The sequence below is a fragment of the Ciconia boyciana genome, chromosome 1 (genome assembly GCF_034638445.1).
Source record: "Ciconia boyciana chromosome 1, ASM3463844v1, whole genome shotgun sequence".
NCBI lineage: Eukaryota > Metazoa > Chordata > Aves > Ciconiiformes > Ciconiidae > Ciconia > Ciconia boyciana.
This window is the reverse complement of record NC_132934.1, coordinates 66,245,250-66,273,026: the sequence shown is the minus strand read 5'-3', so window position 1 is coordinate 66,273,026 and position 27,777 is coordinate 66,245,250. Positions and strand designations below refer to the sequence as shown.

At 36.9% G+C, this 27,777-nt stretch overlaps 1 protein-coding gene across 1 annotated transcript in view; it reads right to left on the bottom strand.

Annotated features, from left to right (window-relative positions):
* Nucleotides 1-429: 429 nt before the first annotated feature.
* MTPN (myotrophin) overlaps nucleotides 430-27,777 on the bottom strand; it is a 44,181-nt gene continuing 16,833 nt past the window's right edge. The window contains exons 2-4 of the mRNA XM_072872288.1: nucleotides 19,054-19,167; nucleotides 17,797-17,880; nucleotides 430-3,700 (exon numbers count right to left, since the gene is read on the bottom strand). Of these exons, the coding sequence (XP_072728389.1) occupies nucleotides 3,614-3,700; nucleotides 17,797-17,880; nucleotides 19,054-19,167 (285 nt within the window). The 3' untranslated portion in view covers nucleotides 430-3,613. The remainder of the gene's footprint in view (nucleotides 3,701-17,796; nucleotides 17,881-19,053; nucleotides 19,168-27,777) is intronic.

The window sequence follows — 27,777 nt, the reverse complement described above, 5'->3', positions numbered from 1 at the left end:
CAGCTGTGCTTTCTGTAAGTAACTGTTTCAGTTTCTTTGAGGAAGTAAAGAAGAGAATAAATGGCTTTAGTCTTCACAGGTAATAGGAGGAACATCCCTCTATCTACAAACTGTCTCTTAGAATTTAACATGAATAAGAGATCTTCAACATTATGCATTACCATTTAAGCAGGAAATGCAGACTACAAGACCAGAGAATTAATCAAAACCTCTTAAATTGATGCAATTAAAAAAACCAAAACAAAAGCAACTTTATATATTTAGTTCTCAAAGCAGCTTCCATTCCACATTTAAGTCTAAGTATCTGAAGATTTTAATCACTGTACATGTGAGCTGGAGCATAGATGCCGTCCAGGCAAATAAAAAATTGTAGCCAGAAATTAAGAAAACACAGGAGCAGAAAGGGAAATAAAACTCCACATTCTCATATCGCACGATTCAAGTTTATTCCATTCATTCTTGCAACACAAACTTAAAAATACAGTATCATTTAGCATTCTGATGTCTATGAACCATGATAACGAACCCAACTGTGTCAAAAGTTAACAATGGTGAAAAGAGAAAGTCAAATATCAAAATGCAGAGCATAATTTTCTTCCATCACTGCGTAGAAAGATGATTGTTTATCCATTTACAAAATATAATTAAGACAAGTTCATTTTGAAATTTTGCATGCAACACTGCAATTGCTTGACCTAGGACACTCCGTTCTTACCAGCCTGTTCTACAAATAATTCAATGTTATGTTCAAGGATAAAGTTCCATTTAATTATCGTACTCCTTTTCCTATTTGCTCCCCCTTAAGAAAAAGGAGCAGAGGGTACAAAATCCAAAATATACTTAAGGTTATAATTTATTCAGCACAAATTTCAAAGGAAAAGGTCTAAGAACAGAGTGGATTTCCAAGTATATACGATTCCAGTCTGACAAAGTATTTCAATGCTGTTTATAGAATGTAAAATAATTTACAGTTTGGTATTTTCCTCTAGTTAGGACCTACTCAAAGATACAGGCAGCCACCCATTATTTTTTCCACAATATAGCTAACAAATAGGGAACAAATGAACAAGCCCAGTTTCTAGACAATTACCAAAGCATAAGCTTTTATTATTACTTTTTTTTAAAATCCTGGGCAAAATGATCAATCACCTCTTATGTAGTGCAAAAAGCAAAAAAGTATTTCTTCTTTATGAGCCAAACATTAAATGCCATCTTTTAACTATCTTGAAAGGCAGCTTGGGTACATATTACAGCCAAATTAACACTTGTCTCGGTGAATTTTGTTTGCGTTTTTTTTCCCCTCAAGTAAGAAAAAATAAGGTGTTCACATAATTGTAGAAAAAGGGAGGCAAAACTGCCTCAGTGAATCACCAGAAGAGTTAGTACAAAGATGATGTTTCTTTACTATGATAATGCTCACTTAAATGAGAGTTGAAGGAAAGGGCAGGAAAGAATAGAGAAAAAACCCCAACAAAATCAAAAGCACTATGGCCAGACAACTTGACACTAATCAATACAAAAAACTTGAACAATCAAGTTTTCCACATAAAAACAGATTGCAGTTTTCTAGACTAGTATTTTAATAGCTAAGTATTTAATAGCATAATATGGAGGCAAATTTATGCCAAAGATGGTTACTTTCATAGCTAAATAAAGAGTTAAACCTATAGTTCGTGTTCACACTATTACAATGACATGACGATCCAGCACTAATCAGAGATAAGATTAAAGAGTTCTCTTTAAATAGTCATTAAAAGCACTGTTCACCAAACATGCTTGTTCTTTTATCAGCAGCTCACGAATTGATTTATCACTGATTTCCAACCCTTCTGCTCTTCCTTGCCACCCATCTCCAAGAAGCAAAGACTAATTGCACTGTACAGTTTACGGCCAGAGTTGATTGTTTTCTCCATTGCTTTTCTTATGGGATGTGTACGTATAAATCAGTTTCTGCCCTTCTTTTACAGTCTAAATGCAAGGCTTTTTATAGCTGAGACATTCAATCATAATATGCAACATGATTCAAGTAAAACTAAGTCTCCATTAAATATGAGTGGTAGTCACCAGACTACTTCTACATATCCTCTCAATTTCAACAGTGTTATCAAAATAATATTGGCTACTTTTGTTTTAAGAATTCAGCATGAGACATTATATACATTTGTTTTCTGTATTGTGTATGTTATCAGAAAGTTTGAAATCTGTATTCAAAAAAAGAGGAAGATGTATAGTTTGTGGTACACACTTTTCTGTTATAAAACCTGTTATTCAGTTTTGGGTGAATCAGCAGTCTAATGAAAATTTTCAAGATGAAAGCCAGAAGCTCAGACATTCCTGAGGACCATAAGATGTGATGGGAATCCCTACAACATAATTAAATACCTTCCCATGAATTATCAAGGCTATCATAGTACTGTCATACTTACTGGTATAGTAAATCTTATCTAAAAGTCAATGGTTAATGTGTTATGGTTGCACCGGGAACTTTCAGAACAAGCCCCATGCCTTAATGAAATTTAAGAGGTTCATTCAGCCAACAATGAAACACCAATTCAAAGATATGCACATTTAAAAGTGTTTTTTTTTCCTCCAGTAGTTAGAGCAAGTTAAGACTTCTACTTGTATGTCTTCCTGTTCCTAACACCTGAACTTAGAAAGCTTACATGTATTTTAAAAGTTTACCAGAAAAGTTTAGCAACAATATTCACCTGATAGGAATGTCTAAATAATTACTGTTCGTTTTCCACATTTAACTTGATTATCCTTGCACACCAAACAGCCTGTAGCTTTCCCACATGTCTATAAATTTTATGCTGACATGGTGAGTAAAGAAATTTCATCTTACAATCCTTTTGGAAATAACTACAGTGACATTCTGAACTCTCTCAAAAACAATTGCTTAAAACATCTGTCCTGGACTAGAACAAACATGGGCAAGAAAAAGCTCAGATTCAAGCATCCAAAAGTACCTTGGCAGATATTCTGGAGTGTAACACCACCATGCCTCAACTGATCTTTCCTGGTTTACTCAAGAGACAGAAAAACATTAGTGTGACATCCAATTAGTCAATATAAAGAACAGCTCCAATAACTAGTATCAAAAGTCCTCAAAACTGCAACGTAAGCTTTAGGCAGAAGAATAAAGCTACCCACTGAGAGAGAGAGAGAAAAAGCAACCCAGCCATCTACGTTACTACACTTCAGATTATGGCAGACACTAATAGCATGGGACTATTGTCTCCTTCACAATTAGTTTCAGGTACATAGCACAGTACTTCCATCTAAAGGAATCTTTCAACAAAAATCTTAGTACTAACCTAGGAGGTTTACAAGCCAAAAAATTCAAGATCATGGTCTGTCTTCCTTCTTCCATTTTCACTAGAAATGGGAAGAGATTGTGCACTGAAAAGAAGTCCTAGAGGGACACTGTTCATAATAGTTTTCAACCCTCTCCAAACAGATTATCTTCAATATAAGCCCCTAACTAGTCTGATTCATAAAGAATTTCCCTCCCCCCAAAGTATTTAGCTGAAGAAGCTGGAAGATGCAAAGAGTGACAGACAGGCAGCAGTGTGAGGCCACAGGAGAGACATTTAAGATATCAGTCCATCCGTCACTGAAGAAGAGTTTTGATTGCCTGGTTGTCAGTGGCTTCAAAGGCAGTTAGTCCATCTGGGCCTTTCACAGTCTTATCAGCACCCTGTAACGACATTGAGAAGGATTGTCAATTCATAAAGCCAGGCTGTATTAATATTAAGTGTGTCACAAAAGTTACTTACCTTGGATAATTATATTGATTACATACATCTTTTTAGTGCAGTGCATTGTTTTCATTTAGAAGCCAAACAGGCAAGATTTATGCACAAAACTATTCATCATAGAGCTAATCTAAATTTCAAAATTTACTTTAGAAGTAGAAAAAAGTCACATAACCTTTGTCACATAGCAAACTGCAAGACCAACAAATTATCAATTAATCTTGGATAGAAATAGAAGGATTTGCTTATTTCCAGCAACTACTCATATAAATACAAGCATTCAGTATTACACAATTCTATAAAATCTATGGTGCAGCAAGCTTTTTCACATGCCAAATTAAACAGGTAAACTCTGGAAGAGCTTACTTACTAAGAAATCATACTATTTTCTTTCTATATCATAAAAGCCTATATGCATCTAGGACTGTGCTTCTCTCTCCCATTTTGAAAAAATCCCTCTTGCTACATAGAAAAAAAGCCCAAATCATTCCAAGTCCAAAACTGATCAAGTTTGTTTTGAATAAGCTATGCCTACACCTGAAAGGCAACAAAACAGAATAGGGAAACAACAGGAGGATAGAGGATAACAGAAAGGCACCAGCTAGATAAACTGCAGAATGGTAAGCACAAACACAGCCTTAGCACCAGAATTATGGAAGGAGAGCAAAAGAGAAGCAAAGAGTGATTAACTAGTCACGTTTGTGGTGAGCACTGTGTAGTCATACACATAAAAGTGAAAAACCAGACTAAATTGTAAATAGGGTAGTCAAATAAAGGGATAAAATTTCTTAGAGAACACAAGACTGACTACAGAGATCAAGAGAGATGTTTCCAGAAAATAAGTTAGATTCCAGAACACCTCCTCTTGAGAAGATATGCACATCTCCCTTTAAAATACGTGTATTTGCTGAATCAAGTGACAGGAAAAACACTGTGGGTGGCAAGAGCATGTACTGCAGAGGTTTGTCTTTAGTTTTACGTACAAACTCTCCATTGAATAAGTATGAATCTCTTCTCAATTACATTACAAGGAAGGAAGTGCACAGATTAATAGTAAAGGACACCCAATAGATTTCTAAGAACATAATAGACCTAGAATTTCAAGAGTTGCTTTACTGATAAAAGATTATACACATAAAACCTCACTAATCTTCCATACATAATACCACATCTGTTCCCAAGACAACTCTCAGCCCACTAAACTTCCCATTCTAACTATCAATCTAATAAACCAGATCTGACATTACTATGATTTGCTGCCAATACTACTTTTCATAACATAGAATATTTCCATCTTTGAAACCTCTACTCTCTTTACTTGTAAATATTCAATGTGCCATTCTAAAAAAGATGGCTTTACGGTGGTTTTTAAGGCACTAGTGCTCATCCTGTAGTCCACTGGCCAAACTGATCCTGTTGCAGCCGTTCATCTTCCTTGCAGCCCCTAGAGACCCTCAGTGCAAGACATGAGCTGAACAGACTGTTTTGTTTGGTGGCAGTCAGCTCTGGGGCAGGGAGACAGGCTTCTGCTATCAAGGAAAGAGCCTGGGAAAATAAAATTGTCTTGAGAACTCCAGTAAAGAATTCAGAGAGGGATACTTAAAATTGCAATAATTCCTTCCAGGCAGCTCACCTTCTCTAGTACCTTTCAGGTAGCAGAATACAGGCATACATTTTGTGCATATGCAATACATTCACTCCAGTGACAGGAGCAATCATAACATTTACCTCTCTCCTGCCACTATGTAACATCCTTGGCCCAAACAATATGCACTATGCTGTAGTATTACTGTTCTGTTGGGCATGAAGGTGAGCCGAATTGGTCTGTTCCCAAGAAATGATTAGTTGGTCATTGCAAACCTACACTTAGGCTGAAACCACTGAAACCCATTGCTTGTGAAACATTTATTTTTCCCCTAAAAACCCTGAGAGATTTAATAGGTATTTGACAGTTATTATCTTAGTAGTTCTGGGAGGAGAAAGACTTCTTTTGCAGGTGTTGATTATTTCTACTGCTCAGATGCACTCTCAGATTAGCATCCATGTGGAAATCAAAATGGCTTCAAAGCTGTTCTTTGATGTTAAGCTCAGAAAACCTGAAGGATCTTGGGCTCGAAGAAAAATGGAACTATGCAGTAACTGACCTACCAGTATTCATCTTGAATCATAGTTTAAAGAACCTTAACTTATAAAACTCTCTAGCAATGTATCAGCATTTAGAGTATAAAAGATAACTGTTAACTGAAGCAACTTTCAAAGTATGAAGAGAACTTTCACTTTAGACATAGGACTGCTTTCCACCTCCATGCACATTTGTACTTGAGAAAAGTTAGACTCGCAAGACCTGAGTTTCTAAACCAGCTTCACTGAATGTAGGATAAGAGGGTCACGACTGCCTAAGGAGGACACCATTTATTAAACTCAGTGTTAATAAATTAGGAAAATGGCCCCTTAGCTAGGCAGAAAGATTCCTGCCTGCATTCGATAGAACGAGAAGGAAATAAAGTTCAGGTCAAGAGGACTTTAATTTTCAGAAGTACAACGCTGCCTGGAAGCAAGTTTAATGAAAAGTACATAAAAGTGAAGTGATTCCACAGTATTCTCTACTTCCCCAGAGTAAAAGCTATTAACATTTTATGTTTGTGTTATGTTCTTTTCTTAAAATACTGTCCTGGTTTTGGATGGGATAGAGTTAATTTTCTTCCTAGTAGCTGGTATAATACTGTTTTGGATTTAGGATGAGAATAGTGTTGATAACACACTGATGTTTTAGTTGTTGCTAAACAGTGCTTACACAGAGTCAAGGACTTTTCAGCTTGTCACACTGCTCTGCCAGCAAGGAGGCTGGAGGTGCACAAGAAGCTGGGAGGGGACACAGCCAGGACAGCTGACCCCAACTGGCCAAAGGGATATTCCATACCATATGACGTCATGCTGAACAAAAAACTGGGGAGGTTAGCCGGGGGGACAGGGCCACTGCTCAGGAACTGGCTGGGCATTGGTCAGTGGGTGGTGAGCAATTGTATTGTGCATCACTTGTTTTGTTATCCTCTTATCATTCTTATTATTTTCCCTTCCTTTTCTGTCCTATTAAATTGTCTTTCAACCCACGAGTTTTACCTTTTTTCTGATTCTCTCCCCCATCCCACTGGGGGGCAGCGAGCAAACAGCTGTGTGGTGTTTAGCCACAACAAATACACACACACAAATATACATAAACTCTCTTTCTTTGGCAGGGTAATAACAAACAAGTACATTTGCCCTCTTTAGCCACTAGGCAAAGCACAAATGTTAAAGATGCTCTGAGGGCAACACAATAGCACAGTTGCAGTTCAGGGAAAAACAACAAAACAAAAAACATGAAGGCAACAGATAAAGGCAATGCAGAGCTGTCACCAAACCCTGTGAAACTGGAACTGGGGTACTTAATGAAGCTGGTAGAAGATTGGTTTACACAGTAAGCCGCAAACTTCCAGAACAAGTTGCCAGATGAAGTTATGGAGGCAGATGTCAGCTTGTTCAAAAAGGATATGGATGAATTCATGGACAACAAATCTATAAACACTTCTTAAAGGGAATAGATGCGTGTATCTCTAAAATCACCAATACAACAACTATGAATGAGGGGAGTAAGTGAGCATAAGTGGTCAAACTCACAACTCTTCCCAAAAGGTATCCCTTCTGAGAGGAGAAAAAAGGTGCTAAATTGCCTAACTCAATAAGATATTTCTTATAACACATTTTTAGTAGAAAGCAGAGATCAAATTGCATTAGATATTTTACAAAAAGCAGAACTACTTTGAAAGATGAACAAATGGATATTTGTCACATCTTTCACAAACCTCATCCTCCATTAGAAGCATTCAAAACTGTTTAATTGTCTACTGTAACATAATATTGGTTTCTCCTACACTAAAAAAATTTTTTTTACACTACAAAATAAAATATAAGATTCTTAAAGAAAAACATGGAACAATTTGAATTTTATCTATCTGCTTTTCAAATAGGTATCCCTCAAATCCACTGTCCCTGAAAAAACTAAAAGCAAACTGAAATACAGCGACTGATGTTGTTTCAGTCCAGTTCTTAGTACTCATTACTTTATCTGTTATTTTGTTTTGTAGAAGGCTGGTACATAACAGGAGCAAAATAAAAACATGGTATTTTGGAAGACAAGTCAGTTCTGACTTCGTCAAAAGCTACTAAAAATTCACTTCCTCCCTAATAGTAGAATATCTTTCAATATTATTATGTCATTTAACATTTGTAATAATACTGAAAAGGCAGAAGTGAAAAAATGAACATAAGATATGACATTTCTGCTTCACTTTGAAGTCACAACATGCAGCAAACTACTGTTTAAAATTAAAAAGGCTATTTTAATATGCCTCAAATTCCTGGAAAAATATTTTAAGATTAATAAAAAGAATTAACTACTGTTAATGTAGTAGTAAGACAAGCAGCCCTACCTTTGAACTTTAAGCAGGAAGGACTCTGTAGACTAAAGCTAATTGCTTTCATGTATTACAGTAAGTCAGATCAAAACAACATTTTCAACTGAAACTCAGATGCTGATAGAGCAGTTTTAGGTGTCACTCTGCAAACCTCCATAGGTCTATTCTTCAGGATGTCTACAGTATGATATTCCACACATTTTCATAAACTTGAGAGATATACTAAGATTTCCCAAAAGTATTTCTAGGCTATATACTGTATAAGTAAGGCTTGGTAGTTTAAAAAGGAAGCATTATAAAAAAGGGAAGTTCTGTAGGAATATGCAAAATGAATTCTTCAAGAGATATGTTTTAAGGATACAGTATTCTGATCTCTAGCCTGACAAAAAAGGTGTTTATTAGAAAAGCATGTCTCAACTCTGACCTAGAGGTTTATGCTACTTCTGGTAGCCATAACACCTTAAGATTGAATTCATTCTACTTTAGTAAATTCACCCATCCCTTGTTGAGGGCAGTAAAAACCATCTTCACCCACTGTGTATTTCAGTACTTTGGATCTTTCAATTTTTGAGGATTAATATGATGCTGTATTATTACCTACTGGTAACAGTAGGCTAACTGAGTTTTTTGGAGGCTGATCTAGCATACATGTAGCAGCTGTTTGTTAATCTAAACGTTAAAGTCTTGTGCCCAAATGGAAGGTAAAGTCTTTCCTAATGTACAGAAAAGTTTCAAGTATAAAACCTCACTTTTTTTTTTCCTAGTTAAGTAAGTTTTACAGTTTTATAACGTATGGGCAATTTCACAGGATCACAGAATAACTCAAGTTGGAAGGGACCCATAAGGATCACTGAATACAACTCCCTGCTCCCCACAGGACAACATTGGAGCTTTAATGCCTATAGGTTTGGAAGGAGTGACACTATGAGTATTTTAAACACGCCAATGAAAACTTTGGTTTTGCTCTTTAAGTTTAATTTACCACATTATCAATGTTTTGTTTTAGTTGATATTGGGCAGGCCTGAACCATCAGAGATCACCACAACTGTGCTATGGTGAAAACCATTCAATGAATCCAATCTGTCAAAATCATGGTAGTAATTGATTATGGCTGATGACTATGATTAGTACAACAGCAGTGCTTGAAAACACTCAGTCATTTGTAATCTCAACTTTTGAAGTTTTCAAACGGCATCTAAGTTTCTTATAAGATGGGGGAACTAGTGCATAGTTCCATTTAGTAGTAGTAGTTCCATTTATGGTACATAGTACAATGGAACTACTGCATAGTTCTATTTTTCTTCAATAAGTTTCTTTCTTTTTAAGTGTAATAAACCAAACTGAGCATTGCTGATTCCAAAATTAAAACATCTGAGCAAGGCATCGGGAAGTCCTCACTGAAATTCTAACTTCAGAAGCAAGCGTGTAATAATGGCCCTTTTGAGAAACTACCTTTGGAAAAGTATAATATATCTACCCTTAAGTTATGTTAGGTGTTTATCAATAATCCTATATATGCATTGTAATTATGAGAGCAAAGTCGTAACTATTTCATTTTGTTTTAAACAATGCATGTTTTATTTATGCAAAATAACTGTATGTTGGTTACGTTTGGTTTTTCATATTGGAAGAAATGTCTCAACTTGAATACCAACACAAATCATGGTAACGTGAAGCTACAGTTCAAAGTAGTTCAATCATAAAACCATAATTCAAAGTGTGTTTTGCTATGCTTCATGAATAGAAAAAGAACACATAAAACCAAAATACTGGGGGTTAAATTCATGCAACCATTACAATAGGTCAAAACTTGGGAAAAAACCCAAAAAACTAAACCTAAAACACTAAAAACCCCGAAAAACTAAACCTAAAACAACAACTTAAATACTGAACAAAGGATTTACCAAAGAGTAAAAACAGCATTATAGAGCTGTTTGCTTTCTGAAGCTGCAAAATTACTACTTAAACCTGCTGGAGTACTCATTTGCAACCACTAATGAATATGAAAAATCACATTTCAAATACTTCCTGTAAAACACACCAGGAAATTCCATCAAATGATTCTTCACAGTACTTAATTCACCATTTTTGATGAATGTACTTTCCAAGGTCAAACCAAATGTTATGGTCTTACCTGCCTTTTGCAGAAGATCACACTTTAAACACTTGCAGGGATTCTAAGAAGAAACTTAGAGCTAAATCACTTGGTTTAGGGAGCTCTTAATACGCCTCTAGAGACAGCAATTTGAAAAGCTAGAATAAGTGTTATAACACACACAAGATTAAGGAAGGATCTCTTCTGCAGTTTTCATTTTGCTCCAGTTTTAATATTGCTCCAGTTTCAATATGTACCCAAATGCTACAGGATCACCAGGTAGTTTAGAAAATGTTAACTATGTCATAATTTGGAGCCATGGTTGACTCAAGACAGAATTTAATACATTCTTAGGGGGGTGGTGGGAGGGAAGAGGCAGTAAATAAGATCTATGAAATCTAAACTTATCCAGAAGTAATCAGTTCCAGTTCCCTGAAAATGCACAAGAGAGGTAGCAGCATGGTATACTCTGTTTTGGCAGGCATAATATTCTAGACTTTCTTAATTCTACCAGTGAAACCCCTTCACATTCAGCATGCAGCTAGAGCTCCTTTTTCAAGCATCTATTTCACTTCACACCTCCTTAAAGTCTCATCCCACCTATAGTTATAGCTGAATGTTACTTTCCATACAGAGGTCAAAACCATTGTTATTAACCCAAATTGGTATTCGGATTTTGCCTAGCCTATTTCTTCATAAAGATTTTTAGTATTTTTAAATTTTCATTGCTAAAATGAAGCAATGAGAAGCTTTCTTTTCTTAAAAAATGCATACATTTAATTACAAAAACATTTCCCAGGCAATGAAACTGTGTATGCAAACAACATGCTTTCCTGTGATCAAGTACTTCCAGACAGAGGCCTCCCAACATAAGCTTCTAGCCAAATGTAAATTTCCACAGTTCTTATACTGCACAGCTAAGGAATATAGACTTGCACAGAAACAACAACAAAAAAAGAATACATCTGTGGCAAAAGTTATGAAAGGACTAGATAATCTTTAGTTTTGACTATTTTTGTTTTCTTAGAAAAAAAGTTGTAAGGATGCATTAATCCTTCAGATATCACAATATCCCAGGTACCTGCTGTCAAATTACAATAGCTGGTGTTTCTTTAGCTTATCAAAACTAATAAAATTGAACCAGGCTTTCAAAAGGATGATGACAAATAGGCTTGCAAAAATATTTTCCCCATAGTTCTTCAAGAATAAACATGAAGTATGGTAATGGAGAGAAACAGACCACTTGTGCCTTTGCAATTAATAGTATAAGGCAAGTGTGGGTATAAGGGACACTACAGGGCTAAAGGGACTTCAGCTTCATCCTTCCTATCTGTTCCATGTCTCATTCTCAAATTTCATCTCAAATTCATCCATCCCCTACAAAAACAGTGCCACAGAGACAGCTGAGCAAGCATTTAGTACATGGCAACAAGCAAATACCATCTGCCGTTTACAAAGGAACAACACAGAGACTAGGTGAGCAGCAAAATGGAGAAACTAAGTTCTATTGTACTGCTACAAAGACTGTAATCGAACCCAGGAGACCACATTCTGGAACAGGTAGGTCACACTGCAAAAGCACTGAAAAAATTCCCAAGGCAGCAGCTGAAGTGAAACTGAAGATACCTCAGTTCTGTCTCTTGATTTGGCACCAGTGTTCCTCCAATTCCATAAACTAATACAAGGAACTAAATCTGCAACAGAACTTTAATTTGGAGGCCTCAGTTGGCACGAAACTAACTACAGAAAATTAACTGGCCATAGGGACAAATGAACAGGGTAAATGCCAGGCCTATTGCAAGGAAGCAGTAGGAATATGCAGGTAAGAGTATTAAAAGACTGAACAGCACCACCTGTTCTGCAGGCAACTAGCCTTCACATTGGCTTAGCTATAACATGGGACTGCAGCCTAATGTTGGTAGACAGCGTGCTCATCTCACTCACTGATGGGACAGTATGGCAAGAAAGACTGCGTACAAGTAATCCTTCACTCTTATGTGATTAAAACTGCTGCAAAACACCACAAATGAAACTTCTGAAGACAACTCAAGTATCTGGCTGGGCAGATTTAAATGTGACTCCATGTTGGGTGTATGTTACAAAGCATCCAGTGGCAATGCCTGCTTAATTAGCAGTCTCCAGTCTCCACAGACCCATATCAATCCTGACAAGGCTACTGATGAGGTGGTTTTTTTAAGGTCTTGATAGATTCCTCACCCATTTCCAAATGCTGCCATACAAAATCCATTTTAGGGGACTGGTGATAGTGTAGACACTCCTTATACCATTGAATGTTTTGTCCTACAGCCTCAAAAACTGCTTTAACACTAGAATATTTCAAATTGCCCAAGGAAAGGGCCATTTATAGATCACATACCACACTTTTCCACTTTGTTTCTTCAGAAAGCAGCATGTTAAATTATATCTCCCTACAGTTATGAATGCCCAAAACAAAGTTATTCAAGTTAAGAGCTAAAGTTGCTAATAAGATCTTTCAGATTCTCAGAAAGGAGCATATTTATATTATTTTATATACATTCCAGCCCCTGAGAGCCACAAGATTTAGATATAGTGTATGCAATGCAACACAACTCTCCCACCAACAGTAATTTTATTCAGAAGCTGACCAAACCCAGCCACAGCTTCCATAACAATGGTGATACTACGACTTGAAAGTTTAATATATTAAGGAATGGCAGACATTGAAGCTGGCTGATAGAAGGTCTTCAAAAATGTGTCAGTCATCTACTACAACAGTGTCAGTCATCTACTACAACAGTGTCAGTCATCTACTACAACAGTGGCATTCTTAAAAATGACTTGAAGATAACCTCTTGGAGCCCCTTCCAGACTTTTAAAAAATTATTTAATCTGCATGTTAGATGTAGTCCAACCCAAATTATCTATGCTTTTCCTCAACATATTCCTACAAATACGGCAGAATAAAGTAGAAAGTTCTGCTTCTGAGACAGAGGGCTTGTCCAAGGTATCACCCTGCTCTGGTACTGTCAAACCAAATCGGTGCTTCAGGGAGCTCTTGAGAATTTGAAACATCTCTCTCCCTCCACTGCCTTCACATAAAACTTCACATGTGGACAGTTCCCAGAGGAAGCCTGCTTTCTCAGAAGCTGTGAAACCATTTGATTCTGACGCATTGCTAACCCCAGCAAACAAGAACTGGTTAGCTGGTTGGGGCTATAGCAAGAATGGCTGAGAGCACTACTTGAACATTAGAATTGGCTTTCTACCACTTCTCAGCTTATCGTCAAAAGGACAAAGAGCTAGTAGTTTAGGACTAAGAGCAACATCTATAGTTTTGTTCCTCCTGTAGTCACTCCAAATGTAATGTAACAGTTACGTTTTCCATAAGAAAGGAAAATAACAGTGTTACCTATGTGTCCAATAAATGCATATAGTTAGCATAACAATTCTTGCCTTAATATAAGAAAAAAACAAATTGGTCCATCACCTTTATAATTAATACCTGAGCTTCTGAGGAGAAAAGGAACATCTTATCTCCAGACCAGCGAAAGAACTATTTTTTAACTTGTCTTTACAGGATCCATTCTGAACTCTTATGCTGAAAAGGGTGATAAGGAACAGAATTAGAACTATTTCAAGTCATCCTAGCACCCTATGCTAACCTTGGAAATTTTCCCACAACTTACCAGTAAAAGATCATGTATATGAAGACAAAGTTTGACACATCACATCCAGTGGATCAGCTAGATTTCAATGGATTATTAAAAGCTTTGTAGCCAAGATGTCATAACTATGTGATTAAAAAAATCTTAATCCTCAACTCTTTCTTTTTATGACCTTAAATATTCCACCACATTTCAAATGCAGATCTGTGTAAAGCCACCACAGGTGCTGGACCACATCCAAAGAAGAGCAACAAAGCTGGTGAAGGGTCTAGAGCACAAGTCTATGAGGAGCAGCTGAGGGAACTGGGGTTGTTTAGCCTGGAGACAAAGAGGCTCAGGGGAGACCTTATCACTCTCTACAACTACCTGAAAGGAGGTTGTAGTGAGGTGGGGGTCGGTCTCTTCTCCCAAGTAACAAGCGATAGGACGAGAGGAAATGGCCTCAAATTGCGCCAGGGAAGGTTTAGATTGGATATTAGGAAAAATTTCTTCACTGAAAGGGTTGTCAAGCATTGGAACCGTCTGCCCAGGGAAGCGGCTGAGTCACCATCCCTGGAAGTATTTAGAAGACATGTAGGCGTGGTGCTTCGGGACATGGTTTAGTGGTGGACTTGATAGTGTTAGGTTTATGGTTGGACTTGATGATCTTAAGGGTCTTTTCCAACCTAAATGATTCTGTCAGTTCAGCTGTATACAGGCTGCCAGTGATTCCCAGATAAATCACCAGCCTTCACTATTCCAAAAAGTCATTTGTATTTTAGACACAGTGTCATCACAGCATTCAACTTTCATGTGATAAGCACTAGCTACAAACCCCAAAACAGTCCTTTCTGAGGAATAACAAGAGTAACAAACTGTGCTTTGTCATAGGAAAGCCTTGTTGACAGTTACTTGAAATTCCATAAAACAAATGGCTGCTTTTTAAGGGACAACAGTTGGTATAATGGCTTCAACTATTAGTATCATGTCCAGAAAACTGTGTTAGTCATGTGACATGTACATTAAAAACTTTTGTAGAGACTGAACTGATAAGAGCCAGCATAGGTCCCCCAGTACTTTTCAAGTTAAGCCCTTATGAGTGTAAACTGTTTCTAATATGAGCTTAGAAGAAGCTGACTGTGTTTCACTTTGCAACTGCATGATCACCAGTATCAACAACAGAAAGCACAGGTCTGCAGCAGCCCAGGCTACTGCAGCTTAAGATCAACGGGCCACTCTAATCATTCTAGTCAGTTTAAGAGCTTAGAATCTTGATTCAGTATCTCTACTATTTATATGTATTTATTATGCTCCAAAAATGAATTATGCCCGAATACTTTTAATGCTTCTACTGCTTTCAGTGGAAGATTGTTTAAAGAATGCTCTGCGGTCACACTACATGAACGAGTCATCACCTTACTTCCATCAGATGAATGAATCTTCTACAGTAACACAAAGATTTACAAAAACCCTGGAAGTCACCTTGACTAAGCTAACCTTTTTCATATTTGGTACTTTTATTAAGGTACATTTTTTGCATTTTATGTCTGATTGATGTCTGAAAGATTTCTTGGAACACCCCTCCTCCTCTTAATAGCTCAAAAGTCTCACATGAAAGGTTCACAAACATCCCCACAATTCATATACTGTAGAAGGCAGTACAGAACATTAGCTTAAAACAATTAAATTTCCAAATCAGCAACTGCATCCAACACAGAATTATTTATATTAAATCTAATCTTAGCAGGTAAAGAGGAACAATCTCTTATTCCTTACATAATTTTAACTTGATCAAACTGCTAACTTTTTTATATTTGTGGTATGCAAACAGATTAAGTAGATATGCATCACTGTTCGTCAGTTCTCAAAATTTGTGAAAGTACAAAAAAAAATCATTATTTTTGTTTTCCTGTTTAAAAATGTTAAGGAGGTTACTGACTTCTAGTCCAACAGCTGATAGGCTATTCTATGATAGAGGCCACATATGTAAGAGATCAGCTAACAGGGTAAATGAAGGCAGTTGAAAGTAGGTACATGTAAAGTAATGAAGCTTCTTAGCAGTAAGTAGAAGTGTAGTATTTACAAAAGCAACAAAGAACAGCTTTGAAGAAAAATCTTAAATATATTGGTCCATCATTTGCAGTTCCACTATTTACATACACTAACATCAGACATTCAATATTTGTCCTGCATTTGGAGTAACAATAAGATACACCCCACTCCAAAAGTAACTAGGAAGAACATTAAACAGTCAAACAGTCAGTAATTTTTAGAGCTTTCAATAAGGGTTGAACTACCTGATCTCCTAGGCATCTGCTATCAAAGAATATATGAAATCAGGCTATGTTACAAACAAGGCGTGACAACAGATGTTCAAACAAGGGTCATAAGATAACTATATTAAAAGAAAGAACAACTTCTTAATATAAGATCTGCCTCAAACAAAATGAGCTGATGAGCAAAGTTCCAGTTCATAAATATTTCATCAGCTAGCCCATGTGAATGGAAGCAAGCAGATGCAGTACAACATTTAGCTCTGCATGAAGAAATCTGAAAATAATACGAGCTTTCCCAAACTATCCAGTTGCAGTAACACTTTAACCTCATCTCCTAGTCCTTTCTTATAACATTCTGCACATCTTTGTAAGATTGCCTCATCTTTATGGCTGTTGAAATTAACCAATTCCATTCAAATTGTACCAAATATAGAGTTCAACACATTCTCACAAGCTGCATGAAAAATAACTGGTTCAGGAAAGACCTTAATGCCCTCACTGACAGAGACTACAATGAATGCACAACCCTTACTAGTTGCCAGACAATCTGTGAACTCAAGTTTTGAGACATCTTATTTATTATATGAGCAACGTATTTAGAATGCAAAACACTTCAAAACAGAAGCGGAAAGAAATACAACATGAGATAAAGGATACCTTTTTTTTGTAAGATATATATAATGATCCTAAATGAAGGATCAGTCCTCACAACAAATTTAAGCAAGTCTGATGCACCATTTGAATCCTAAATTAACAGCCACAGCATTTCTTCACAGAAAGGCATAACTAACATTAGACAGGACCAGAGAAGTGAAGAAAAGTGGAATTCATGCAGCATTAAGGCAGTTAAGGAAAACCATTTTACCTTGGAAGTGGCATATGAAAACATTACACACCATGAAATCCTTTGGCCAAATTATTTAAGTGGGTTCATATATACACTGAAAATGCACTGTTAACCCCCTCTTTTCAGAGTGAGGTGTAACAAGAAGGAACACATATAAACAGATACAAAACATTGCTTGAACTAACTACTGCTTTGTAAAATGAATCACCTTTGTAATATTAATTAAAGGCAGAACAGATTAAGCTTATTCTCCCCAGGACAAAATTTACAAACTCTATAACAGAGAAAGCTTGTCTTCCTACTTTTACTTCCCTTCACTCTGCCAACCCAGATGGGTTTTCAGTCATCTGGCAAAAGCAGAGGGAAACCACACCTCTGAGCAACTTCACAGTGGAGATTCCATCACATGAAACACTTAAGCAGCTGCCAAAGCTAAATCCCACTCCTCCCTGTCTGCTGAAGAAATGCAATATTTTTCTTGCCTGATTTGCTGTTAATTGCTCTCTAGCTGGAGCTCACAATACTCTTAGTGGTCACTATTACTTTTACTACATTGCAAAAGTCCTGGAACTTTCTCCTTCGACTATCCATAATCAGAGTACCCTCTCTGGTTTAGCAACATAAACAGCATTTGTTTGATGTTCTGAGCTTATCTGGAGCATCATAATCTTATTGGAAAAAAAAATTGTAATAATGCACTTTGCTAATGGATAACTTGTTCTAAACATTTGTATCTCACCTTTGACAGAAGCAATTTCACACAGGAAACATGGCCCTCATACACTGCTGATAGGAGTGGTGTGATATTATGTTTGTCTGGAGCCTGTAAATTGAGACACAGTTATTGAAGCACAATTTCACACAGCATTAAGAGGTTTCACTTAAATCCTTACCTTCACTCTACTGTTGACAAAACAAAATTTAAAAGTTAAGATTATCATCCAGAAATGCATTCCCTCACAATTTTTTACTCTCCTTTTTAAAAGGAAAAGTCATTGTTTAAAAACGGTCAGGTAACAGCAAGATATTTCTTCCATAAGACTTCTAGGTATCCCAAAGTTTGTCTATTTTTTTAGGCCAATGATAGAAATTGCAGGGTTTCAGCTGATAAATTTTGCCCAATTTAAAAACAGTACTCCTAATTCTCCCATTTCTCAGCCAGCCTGACTTCAGAAACCCGTTTTGGCTGAAACACTGTTTGGGCTGTCTTCTCTTCTCTAAACTATAGTCCTGGAAAGAATAAGAAATGGAGCAACTGAAGTGTTCTTACTTTTTCCTCCATTTTTTCTCCTCTCCAGGTAGAGCTCCTGAGGAAGAGATAATCTTTCCAGACATCAAGGAAAAAATCCAAGCCACTTTGTTAAGAACTAAAGCTAAGGTGTGTTGTACATTAACTTTCAGACAAGTATTCTAAAGCACAGCATTTGGGGTGTATGGTTGAAGTATTTAGAAACTTCACTTTATGGAGAATTACACTATTTTGAAGTGCCAGTACAGCCCAGCCAAGTCTTTTCACGACAAAAAGCCATGCATTTCAAGCTACAGAAAAATGACTAAGTTTGTACAAGTAAGAATGTCTCCAAAAAAAAAAAAGAGAAGCACGCCAATGTAAACAGAGTTGATCCTGCCCTAGCCAAGGATGCTTTGCACTGTCTTCTGAAGTCCCTTCCAACAAAAGTAATATGTATTTCATGCAAACTTTCTTTAGATGAGATTACTGGATTTATTTTTCTAATCATGGTCAAATTAAATTTAACTTTTTATAGCTACAAACAACTTTTCCTAGTGTGTTCAAAAAGAATAAAAGCATTTAATAAACCTAATTTTAAGCTTCTAACCTCTAGACCACCTCTCAAATATTTTTAAATGCATCAAATTGTTTAGTTTGATCTAAGTCTTTCAGTAACCATTTAGGCACTTATACCAATCCTTTATGTATGGAGGGGAGGGAAAGACCCTAACACACTAACATCTGTTTGCAAATTGATGTACATACGTTAATATCAGCTCCTTTCAATAGCAGAAATTCCAGAATCTCAAGCTGTCCACAGTCTGCTGCATAATGAAGAGGCTTCCTTCCACCTTCAAGTGTCCGGTTGACATCTTCACCCTTCAATGTAAACATAACCTAATAAGCAAATTTTTAGAGCTAATACACCAAGAAGAGCTTGAAAAAAATCCAACACCTTCAAATATGCTCAAGAATGTTCCATCCAAATATTTAACTTTCATTCTCCTTGGGCAATTACTTAAGTTGCTCATTTCCTTTCCCTCATCTATGCATTTAAGACTAAGACAACCTTGGTCCCTCCTTCCACACTGCATCTCAAGTGTAGTGAGTACCCAAGTACACTAGGTAACTCATGTGATTAAAAAAAAAATCATAAGAGCTTGTAAAAAATGCTCACACTGGCTCATTTTGCTTCTCCTCCCCCCCTCTCAACTGGGATCCTAGTTATCTGGCTAAGTTACTTTACCTGCTTCTACACATATTGAAGTTTCCACACTGAGAGACCAGATGCACAGAAATAAGTCAGCATCATAACTACTAACAAGTGAGCACAGACCATACATAAAACCCAATTATGAAACTGTCCATTCTGTTTTATAAATAGCACCTGACAATTCTACATGACACATAAAAGTCTGAAGACAGTCAACCAAATCAGGACACAGGAAGTTGTATTCTAATGTCACTCATACTAGTGGATTGAGACATCTCTTAAGGCATAAACAAAATTTAATTTAGTGAGTGCCTAATCAGCTTTGTTTCTTCACCTTGGGTTGCGCAACTAAGGATAAACTGATTTGCTGCACTTCAGTAATGACAAGAAGTTACTGGAAACCCCATACTGACAAGCTATGTGGTAAGTGACTTCGGGTTTGTATGTGCAAGTAATGTTAGTATTTTAGGGAGTGGCTAAATTTAGCATCATACCTCACGTCCTGCATCTCCACAGAAAAACAATCAAAAGAATTTCAGCTGCAGCACCAATTCATCATACTTCTCTACTGACCCCCTGCAGTTCCCTCACTCCTGCCCCAAATCTCTAGAAAGTTCACAGAATAGAGGGCTTGACATGTATCTTCCAGACATTACCTCCCTTCTAAGAACAGGAGATTGTCAGAAGGAAATCTTATTCTGCATTCGATGTTTTATATTATCAGAGTTTTATGCTACCAGCCAAATAACAAGACAACCTCAGAATTCTCCTATCAATACAATATACAATTCTTCTCATAATATACCCTGCTGAAGGTCAAAGCAACACAACAGTGTTTAACTTCAGCTGTTTAACTAAAACACTGTACATTCTGTGGTCTCAGAGGTCAGGACCTGGTTCTTACATCATTGAAGGTTCTGGCTCCAAAGTAGCATGAAGTAGCAGCAAGTAGCACAATGAAAAAACCTCTGCAACTGCTGTTACTGACCCTGAAATATGGCTATGGCTTCTGAAGCATGTTGGACATCAGGAAAAACATAGCTTTACTTTTATCTACTATTTTCAGAACAGCATCAAATTGTACTTCTAAACAAAGTCCACCACAGCTTTAGCTATGTGGACTATCAACACTGTACAATAGTTTATAATGTAAAATTCCAATATGACTAACTGAAGGTCTAACTCTATCTGCAGCAACTTTACTGGTAAACAGTATTGTGATGTAACTTCTCTTTTTGCTGAATTTCAGTACAAAACATTGGTAGGGATATGTTAACAACTGTGTTCCAGTAAAAAAAAATCATCCAGATCACAGTACACTACCAGCATACAAGTAGCCACACTAGTCTGAAAAGTGGATAAGGAAGCAGCATATACTTAGCCTATCTAGGAAGTTAAGCTCTACCCATATTCTTATTCGCACCTTGCCACTTCCCGTCAATTTTAAAACAACTGGCATTTAAATAACACATGATGTTTGCAGATACATAAGGATTGGGATGCATAAGTTTAGGAAGCCTACCATGTAAAAGCCACAAAATCATGACCCCAAAACAGGCTCTAAAAACTCCTGTAATGTCTGACACATGCTAAGACATGGTAAATAAGGGGGTAAGGGAGAAGGACAAGCAAGATAACTCCTGGCACACAGTAAAGCTACACAGTAAAGCTACAAAGTTCACATTCAAAAAGAAATTTAGAATCATCATGTCTTAAGATCAGGACAGTCCAACAAAGCTCCCCCTCCTTAAGCTTATAAATATTATTTGGCTCATTGGCTTACACTATAGGATTTTTTTTCCTTTTTAAAGAATATACCACAGATCCCCCTGCTCCCTCCTAAGCTGATTGTGGAATAAATTCCCGCTGGACAATGAACTTTTGGAAGGAAAAAAAACCACAACACCCAAACACCAAGTTTTCTAAATTTCCCTTAAAGACGATGAACGCTTGTTTATAGGGGACTACCTAGCAAAAAGTCTGCAAACAAAGATGTCCCAAACACAGACTATGTGGATTTGAATACTAGCACAGAGAAAAATATATCAACAGCATTCAAAGTCAAACTTCAGAACATTTTAGTCCAAATTAACAGAACAAAGATATCCAGTAAGTTACAAAAATTAAAAAAGCAGGTACTCCTAGGCTCTGCAATAAACAAAGTCAAATATCCAGTTGTTTCATGGGTGTGAAAAGCCAGTGTAAAACAGACCACTGAATGTTATAAAACTTCATTTGGCCTTTCCTACTCTCAGTCCAAGACATATAGAAGTAGGAAGGGAAGACAAATCAAGGCATTTCATATACAGGGATCAAACTCTGGCACAAGCACCTGCTTTAAATGCAGTCTCTAACACATGTATGTCAGAAAACTTGCAGGACTCTTCATAGATAATTTCTCTCTGGTCTTTAGATCTCCTATTTATATTGCCTGGGGCATCTCCCCATAGGAAGAGCAGTGGTCTCCAAAGCAGGGTGTGAAAACCTGGAGACCTGTGCAAGACAATCCATCGAGGTGTGAGAAAATATTTTTTGCACTGTAAAAATAGTGTTTATTTAATCTTTATCTCATCTTTAATTTCCATTTTTGGGTATGTTTTAGAATGTAATAGATTAGTACAGTAGTACATGTATATAATTTATAAATAAATGTACAGATATGGGTGGTGCATGTTCAACCGTTTTTTACTGAGGGGGTGCACGATCAAAAAGGTTTGGAGACCACTTGTCTAGAGCTCTATCTGTATCCATGGAAACAAGAAATTAATTCTTTTTCAGAAAGAGTTTCATGCTGGAAGACTAAACAGTTTCAGTGGAAATGTTATAGGTCGACTAAAAACCCCCTAAACCTTACCCCTACCACAAATTATTCAGATTAAAGATGAGCTGTTATAAAACTCCAAGAATATCCTTACAGTTATGCTTTTGCAAAGAGAAGGTGCCTTTAGGCATGGAAATATCGACTTGTAATAGAACTTCAATTAAAGATATAAAGTTTCAATCTTTATCTACATCAGCTGCCATTTATGTGCTTAATTAAGTCTCCAAGATACAAGTTGCACATAAAATCACCTATAAAATGGGAAAGTCAGAAGACTGCTTGAACTTTCATGATCCAAATTGGTAGTACACTGGTGCCAAAGACACTAGTTACCACAGCTGCAACAAAAAACCTTTTACTCGGCTAGACATTGATGTGAAACACATCTAACATCCTAGATAAGGTTGTCAAAGATTATCTAAACAAGCTGCTGTTCTCCTTTAAGCTTAGGATACACAATCCTGTGGGTGTTTACTTTTGTATTCACTGGATGAGCACTCCAAGTTGGATTCTCTTGCTCTTCCACTTGAAGTATGCTATTCAGTGAAGCCAGGGAGAGATGCTGCCTTACATGGGCAGCTGGGTTCTCAGTTTTGACAGACTGGCCAGCCATGGCAGATCACATTTTGTATAGGAAATGCATCTTCTCTATATGATGGCATCTAAAAAGTGAATGACTAGAGAATACACTAGAGAATTCAAGGATTCACATTAGCAAATAAATTGTATGTTGTAGCTATAGCAACAAGCTCCAAATGCTGATTCACATCTTCAAACAATAAAAGAAAATCTAAGCATGAGGTCAAGATTTGAGGCCCCCCTCTCATAAATAAATAAATAAAGGCAGCTCTGGTGAAGGTGTGGCCAATTATGTCAACAGAATGAGACAAAGTGGTCTCTCAAGCCCTGTAAGAGTTCTCTATGTAAAGTTTTCTGAAATTACTGTGTTTGAGTAATACTGGCCAAAGACGACATACTGAACGTTATAAACTTGGGTATCAGCAATCTTACGAGGTGACTATTCTCAATACTGACCTCTGAGACAGCAAAGTAACCATTATTTTGGCAGGCTGAAACTAAGACTGTACTAAATAGCTCCTAAAGGTTTTCTTTAAAAAAAGACCATACTCCACACAATTATATGGTCAGAACCCACATGAACTGCCAAAGAGCAGCATGACTTTTCCTCTACGCCCACAGGAACAAAAAAATCTTATGTATCTTAGAAAAAAAGTGACAGAACAATTCTCCCAGGAAGTTTTATGGGACTTTTGCCATCTTCTAGAGTCTTAACAGAGCAGCAACAAGGTTAATAGTTATGAGGGTACTTTGAAGGAGACATAAGTCAGAATCAAAGAATCATATCAACTTCAAAATAAAATACACCTTCAGTCAAAGGCCACACCTCTCCAGAAAGAGGACTGTTTATTTTCACTTTCTAGAGTGGACCTACAAATTCACTAACAATTGTGCAAATGTTTGTGCAAAGCCTCAGCAAACAATTTGCCCTTGCAAAAGGAAAGACATGATCACCTCTTTAATGACCTTCCAGAATACATTGAGTTTACTTAGTCAGACACTTAAGGCTAAGTCTGGCATAAACCACATCAGTAATGTTTTCCTTTGCAGATCAAAGACCTAGAGCACGAGCTGTGCAATAACATTAAAAACCGGTTCAACACATGAAACATCAGAACCAGCAGTTAGCAGGCATCTGCTTTAATCCCCTCTATTAAAATCTGATTACAGGTAAAGAAAAGCCTCTCTGTGAATCTCCAATTACTAAACAAGACAGCATGGAAGAAGATTTTTATAACACGTTGATCTTATGTCCTACTTAGAAAACTCACATACATGGATAACAGCAGAATATTAATTTAAAAGGACTTAAAGTATCAGCTTCAGTTGAAAGCTGGCTATCAACTTTTCACTGAAGGACAGGAAAATAAAAACTTGAAGCTCAGTTCTAAATACTTTCAAGAGTTTTCTCTGCTTTTTAAATAACTAATAGTAGGGTTCATTACAGCTTCCTCCAAATGCACCTATCACCCACTTTCTGTAATCGAGCAATTCAATCCATAAAAAGATCTGTTCAAACTAATGTCTTGAGTACTATCAAAATTAGTTACTCCTGAACTTAATTCTTCCACAACCCTCTATCACACACATTTTCCTTGCTCTACCTTTTCTTGCCAATATACCTACACAAAAACCCTGGTTGTGTCTCATGTCCTTTTCCAGTTTAACTGCAGTCAAGCTTTGGCTTTGTTAGTTCCATCCCTGCACACCCTGGAAAAGGGCCTACATTATTCCTGGGTACCCACCCCCAATTCCACTTTTCATGTTCCCCCTCTTTGTATCTGAGCTCAGAGAGGGGTTCCCTGACAGCCAAGCTGCCCTCCTGTGAAGTCTGCTAGATGTCCCAGAGTAATCTGGAAGGATCTGCACCTTAACAGCTGCCTTGAATAAGTCCTACCAAATTTAATTCCTTATTCTTTTGCAGCCCTAGTTAAAAGAATGAATCAGATTTCACTGACTTTGTCCCTAATGCACATTATGACATCAGCTCATTGAAAATGTTGAATGAACAAGTTTAGTCATAAATTACAAGTTCTAAAACTCATTATTTTCCAGGCAGATTATTTAACTACACCAAACTGACACTGTCCTTGAACAGCCCCCTGCCTTTTCTGTCTATTACACAGCCTGTATTCCGTGCCTCCCTTGGTCTAGCTTTACCTGCTAACTCCCTCCTTTTCCAGTTCCTGCCAGTTTCAAAAGCATCAACACTTAAAGACAAATGAGCTAAACTAAATTCATCTAGTACCACTCTAGCATCCCTACAGCATAATCCATGTGCTTCAATCACAGGCTTACTTTGCAGTGGCAAACCAACTGAAACCAAATCTGAGTCAGCTATTCACTTGGGCACTGTGATTTGCCAGTAGTGTTGCTCTAGGACATTACTGCCTTGCTATTAAAGTCACAGCTCACCCATCAGTTAGCACCGATTTTCTCCTGTGTAGCAGTTACAGTATCACTACTCCTAGCCAGAGTTTGATACCCACCCCTGCATCAGAATTAGTGGCTGAACAATGAATCCAATGAGGGAACTAAACAGTCTGAGAATTAAACTTGATCATTTTCTTCTTTCCAGCTGAATCTGTTTCTTCATCTGATTCACCACTTGGCACCTGAACACACCAGAAATAAGTAACTAGGATTTACACTGCAGTTCTACCACAGGAATAGAAACTGAAAATTGTGACCTCATTAAATCCTGTTGCATAGGTTAACTGTATTAGTAGAGCAGTATCTGTAATACTGGTGGCATTAAAATGCTCTTTCAGATTTAGAAAAAGCTACATATCCCCATCTGTACCTATCCTGTCATGCAGAAATAACTTCATCTCCCCATTTCATGAACTCCTTTCATTCCAGTTTTAATGAGGAAAGCAGATTCCATGCAGCCAGATGTCCTTAGAACGCAGGGAAGCACCCTACAGGAGCTACGCTACTGGGTAATTCCTGTCTCCATTATTCTGGAAAAAGATGAACTCACTGTACAGTCTGTTGCATTACTTCCATCTCTTCACATACAAAGGATGGCCATTCTTATAGAGTATTAGATAACTCTGACATTTTAAGTATACCAATAACTTGATTGTTGTTGTCTGAGTGGGAAAGAGGAAGAGTGAAAAATCCTCTTTCTATAAAGAATAGTTTAAGTCCTATGGATGAGATATTTGGAATATCTTACTGCATATTGAGAATACTATTTCCAAACACTTCATATTTTACTATCTTCCCCACAGGCCTTTGTTCACACTGGTTGTATTTGTTTTTAAAAATTCAAGAAAGAGATTAAGTGAGATAGTTCATCATAAGTATTTCCAACCAATCTCCTTGCACAGATCTATAGCAAAAGATGTTAAGAATTCAACTTGAAGAAAACAGGAGCATCTCAGGTTTTGAGCATTTATATTCCTCAGGTATAGGAACAATAGTCAAATATGTGCAGATGAAAGAGAAAAGTAAAATTTAGGTATTGTACCTTTTTGTTTCTTTGTCACATCACAGTGCATGGTCTTTATACCAGAAGGATCGCATGTGTAATATTCCTTTATGCAATGTTAGCAACATTCTTCACTTTAAAGTGCATGATGTAACAAAAAAAAAAATCCTCCCTGGGATTCTATGCCAGAAGAAACATTTGAAAACAAACAGGTGAAATTCAGTGTAGCATCTGCTTTCTATGTTCATCCTCAGAAGATGTCTTTTAAAAAAAAATTCCTAGTAGATAGCTAGGTAAGCTTTGATACACCCAATAGCAATGATGGAGGTGTAACTGAAATGTAAAATCTTTCTTACATTGTGATATTCTGAATCCAGAGATCCCCCTCTGATTGCAAATACCATGGTCAGACATCCCGATTTAATTTTAACTTTGTAAAATGAAACTGGCAGAAGTAAACTGTAATTTATGCTGTTGGATACAATCTGAAGACATATTTTGCTGTAATTGAAACTATATCGGTATCCACTGAATGAAATCTTTCCTTCCAATCTAACTCATTTTTAGTTTTTACTCTTTCAGGCAATTAGTTAGGTGTAAGTTTTATGTTTTTAAGTGGAACATAGATAACCTGAGCTTTGAAATCACTTAAGAGCAATGTATTCCTTAGTCTTCTGAAGGGAGAGCAAGCTTGGACAAACCACACCTTGAAAAAAATTATTAGCCATATACTCAAACAGGGTTTGGCAGACAATCCTGCACTTCCACAATGGGATGTGGGGAGTATGGAGGAATTAATGTGTATTAAATCTTCCCCTAATACTCTCCTTCCTTTTCTCAAAGTTTGAGTCAGCTCACACCCCTTCAATCATTCTCCAGTACAACATTTTCCAGATTCATCCATCTCTGGAAAGACTTTTAAGAAAACCACAAAAAACAAAACCCCAAACAACATAAGTACTATGAAGATAAAAACACATTTTGCTATCTTTGTAATTCTACTTTATTCTTAAAATGGTTGTATTTTAAGTATTTGAGCCAAAGTTAAGCCACTGCTTAACCTCTATTTGTTTCAGTTGTATGTTCATAAACTTTTCAACTGTTTACTGCTGTCACATGTCAGCTCTGGGGCTCATCTAATCCAAAAGTTACCTCTCTAGCACTGCAGATCTAAACACCTTGATTGAGAATCCTTAAAAACAATACAGCAGAAACAACTGAAAAAATCCTATTTTCTACATACTTTTATTATTCTTCAAGGTCAATCATTCTACAATTTCTAAAATAATTGTGAGCTTAAGAATATTGTAAGTCAAACAAAAACTCCTACCCTTATTTTCTACTTGCTGTAACAGTAAAAACATAAGATGATGTTTTTACATAACTAATCCATGGGTCATAGACACTGGTGGTAATGAGGGAAAACTCAGGTACCACGCT